Source organism: Triticum dicoccoides, chromosome 3B, assembly GCF_002162155.2.
Source record: "Triticum dicoccoides isolate Atlit2015 ecotype Zavitan chromosome 3B, WEW_v2.0, whole genome shotgun sequence".
Taxonomy (NCBI): domain Eukaryota; kingdom Viridiplantae; phylum Streptophyta; class Magnoliopsida; order Poales; family Poaceae; genus Triticum; species Triticum dicoccoides.
This window is the reverse complement of record NC_041385.1, coordinates 387,863,716-387,867,609: the sequence shown is the minus strand read 5'-3', so window position 1 is coordinate 387,867,609 and position 3,894 is coordinate 387,863,716. Positions and strand designations below refer to the sequence as shown.

At 47.2% G+C, this 3,894-nt stretch overlaps 1 protein-coding gene across 1 annotated transcript in view; it reads left to right on the top strand.

Moving 5' to 3' along the window:
• LOC119276142 (DENN domain and WD repeat-containing protein SCD1-like) overlaps positions 1–3,894 on the top strand; it is a 29,194-nt gene that overhangs the window by 11,708 nt on the left and 13,592 nt on the right. Inside the window, exons 11-14 of the mRNA XM_037557135.1 lie at positions 1,929–2,124; positions 2,505–2,622; positions 2,715–2,778; positions 2,891–2,935. Coding sequence (XP_037413032.1) covers positions 1,929–2,124; positions 2,505–2,622; positions 2,715–2,778; positions 2,891–2,935 — 423 coding nt within the window. The remainder of the gene's footprint in view (positions 1–1,928; positions 2,125–2,504; positions 2,623–2,714; positions 2,779–2,890; positions 2,936–3,894) is intronic.

Genomic DNA, 3,894 nt, shown 5'->3' with positions numbered 1-3,894 from the left:
CGGCGGCGGGGCCCTTTCTCTCGCTCGTGGGGGCTCGGCGCGGGCGCGGCGGCGGTGTTGCGGAGCGGCAGGCTGGGCGTGGAGGGCCGAACGCAGGTGGTGCAGGGCGGATGCATGGCGGGGGGTGGCGGCGGCGGCGGCTTCAGCTGGATCTGCCCCGCGGGCGGTGCGGGCTGCGGCAGCTTTGTTCGAGGCGGCCTGACCCTCTCTCCTTTGCTCGTCGGCCGGTGGTTGTGACGGACGGTGGCGGCCGACTGGTGGATGTTGGCGGCTCGGCGGGGGTGCCGGAGGTGGTGGGGGTGAACCGGGGAGGGAGGCAGGGAGCCTCCTGACCGTGCCGATGTCTCGGTGGTCCATGTCCCCAGCGGTGCGGTGCAGTGGCTACGGTGAGGATGAGGCCGGCGGCTGCCGACGACCCTTCCCTGCCTGGATCTGTCTGGCTTCCCGCCAAAGGGTCAGTTTTGGGGTGGAAGGAGGTGCCTTCTACCTCTCACCAGTCGGTGGCGTCCATTAGCCGTCGTGGTGGTTGTGTGTGTGTGTGTGTGGTGGTGGGGGGGGGGGCTGGATGCCGGGGCGGCGGCCTCGGTGGTGGTAGTCGCACTGCTTGTGGGCGGGGTGTGTGGCTCAGGTGTGGGCTGGTCGCTATGGCCGTTCGGGCGGCATGGCGGCCGGTGCTTTGGCGATCGGAGGCATTTTAAAGGTGGAGCGTGCGTGCCAGGGGAGATCCCCTGCTCGGCTTCGGTTGGGCTGACGATAGCGGCGTCCGTGGGCGTTGTCTCCTTCCTGAAGGCGTCGCCGTGGATACTCTCCCCCTTCGGATGGTCCAGGTGAAAACCATGATCCTTTGGATCCGGCGGCAATGACGCTTCGGTGTCGTTCCCCTTCTTGAAGGTGCCGTCTTGGAGGCCTACTTTCGCCGAACTCAGCTTTGTGGCTGTTCCTTTACTGTATCCGGCCTTGGGTGTGTTGTGCGGTGGTGTGGTGTGGTGTTGAGTTGTTTGCGATGATTGTAATCGGTGATGGTTGCTTTATATATAAAGCGGGGGGAAACCCTTTTTCGGTAAGGGTATCGATTTACTTCACAATGTTTGTTTGTGCAATAAAACCTGAATACAACTGAAAACTGGAGGGGAGATGAAGGACAACTAGAGAGCGGAGGAGAACACGGGAGAAGAATAACATGGGGCCTGAAGAAGCAGCACCGTGAGTAGAGAAGGGGATCGGGAAGGGGGTCGGCGGCCCCCGCCATTGTTGCTGCTCCTCGGATGGTGGCGGCCGCCATTGTGCTGTTCCTCGCATGGTGCCGCCGAGATTGGCTTTCCATCGCCACCACCTGTGCCGTTCGATTTGACGTAGAACAATCGGGGCGAAGGGGATCAAGGGCGGAGGGATCGATCCATGGAACCGTCACCGGAGGCGAAGCGGTAACGGGATCTGTTTCCGGTCTGGGATGGGCAGAAACGTCCGAGACTTAAGGCGTAATCTGTTTACCCCGTATTCATTTACGGGCTGGCCCAACCAAACGTGATTAACAGTATCAGCATCCGGTGTAGCCAGATAACGATACAAATTGGTCAAACCAAACATCTCCCAAGTGCTTTGGTGATTGATAATTGTTCTTAACCTTATTAATCCTGCTGACATAACTCAGTATTTCTGATTTTCCACTGATGCTTCCTGACTTCTATTTGTTGCTCACAATAGCCTACCTATTTTGTAACACGACAGCTCTTCTAATTTAAATTTAGTATTGCTGGTTATAATATACTTCAGTTTTATATCATTCGTAGCTAGGTAGGGCAAGCATACACACAGTTAACTAAAGTGTACCCTAACCTTAAATCATGTGTTTGCATTTTAACATCGTTGTTGCATAGCTAGCTTGGTCATATCTTTAACAAACTATAAACTTGATGCTTGTTTGGCAGATTATGCAGTTTATAGAGACTCAGGGATTCTTGGATTATCTGGAAAGATGCAGCAACACAGAAGAATTCACCAATAACCTTCTTGATAAGTTGCAGGATGCAACTGGGAGAGGACAAAGCCCTCTGGCCATCTTTCCTTCTCATGTTGCTGATCCTGAGATCATAACAATAGCTGATTCTGAGATCGAAGGTTCAGGTACCCATCTACATTTTATTTTTTGCCTAACACTTGTTCTCTCCATCGTATTGTCACACTTAATCACTGTGTTTCTAACAGTTCAAACCCTATGTATATTAGCATTAGATGACCTCAGAAACACAATTATTTAGGATTGTGTAGATGACCGTGCATTTTTTTATTGGGTCTAATACATTACGGTGTAGGAATTGATTGTAAACAACTTGAGCTCTTTACCAAAACTGTTCAAACACTTTAACTGAAGGAACCATGTAACTGTTGTATTTTCTCCATGTCGAGGTTCATTTTGACTTGTAATGCCTGGGTTGTGGGGTATCTGTTTAGTGCTGCACTTCCATTTTATTCGGGAAGGTAATTAGCCATAAACGCATCTGCAGAACCAGGCAATAGGCACTGTTATAAAGGCTTTCCAGCAAATGCAAGAACAGAAGAACAAGAAGAAAAGCGTAAATCAATTCTAGCATTAGTTGGTGGGGCTAGTAAGCAAGTACCAAGGTACGATGACAGGCCTGCAAGCTTTTTCACCGTTAACCTTTTCCAGTAACTATAAGTCTATAACTGCAATATCAACTGACATCTGTTTTCAGCTCTCCTGCTGTCCGAATCAGTGGAGGTCCAAAGGCAGAAAGTCTGAGTCCCAGAGAGAGGGCGGTAAGTCATGCATACTGCTATGTGAATAAACCCTACCATTGTTTCTGTACATGCATGCCACAGTAGCTTTTCTTTTCTTAAAATAATAACGATCTTCGTTTGATCTATACAGGCAGAGAGAGAAAGGATGGTTCTGGATATAAAAGTAAAGCTCCAGGTAATTATCTGATCATTCTCACTGCTCTCATTTATATTTTACCATGTTCTAAATTGTGATTATCATGGTTTTGTGGTATTGCTCATAAAGAATGGTACTGAGGATGTTCTAAAGTATAGTGGAAGTTATTGGATGCCATGTTTATATACCATCCCTAAATATTGATTGCAGTGGGATCTGCCTGATCAACCTTTTGATACTAACATATTATGTCTGTAAAAGTATATGACTGGCTATTTGAAAATAATCTGTTGGATTTATCTTGTACAATTGTTTGCTGGTATATTTTATTGAAAACATAGACAATAGCATGCATTGTAGTTTGTAAAAAGCCATAACGACTTATATTTCTATAGAGTACTCTACTACCCTGTACGTATTGCTAGTTGCGATAAACTTTTCATGGTGTTGGGTGTCTCTGTGCAAAATATGTCATTTCAGGGAATCAAAAGTGTAGCAACTGTAATTTTTCACTCTATGACTCGGAAGAAGTTAAGAGGTTCTAGCATGTCATTTTATAGGGGTATGCATGGGTATTTATCATCTTAGATTCAGTGTCTTGTTCTGTGCGCTTGGTGGGCTGTGGACAAATAGCAAAATGGAAGGAGTACCAGTCTTCAACTAAATTACTGTGAAAATTACAAGAAACAGTAAAATAAAGAGGATTGTATCCAAGCTGGAATTGCAACTTAGAACTCTTACTCGGAAGTGCGAAGTAATAATCCTGAATAGCGGTAGGGAAATTATTCAGCTGAATTTTTTTAGACCCTTAGGTTGTGAGTTGATTGTTTTGATCATCGTTTTTTTTTGGTCGAATGCGCAGGAGAGCTGCACATCATTATGTTAAGAAAGAAAGGAGTCTAATAAGACTCATACAAGCCCAATAGGAAGAGTTTAAATACAAAGGACAATCACTGAGAAAGAAAGCAGGAAACTACTTCGACCACAACCCAAACCAC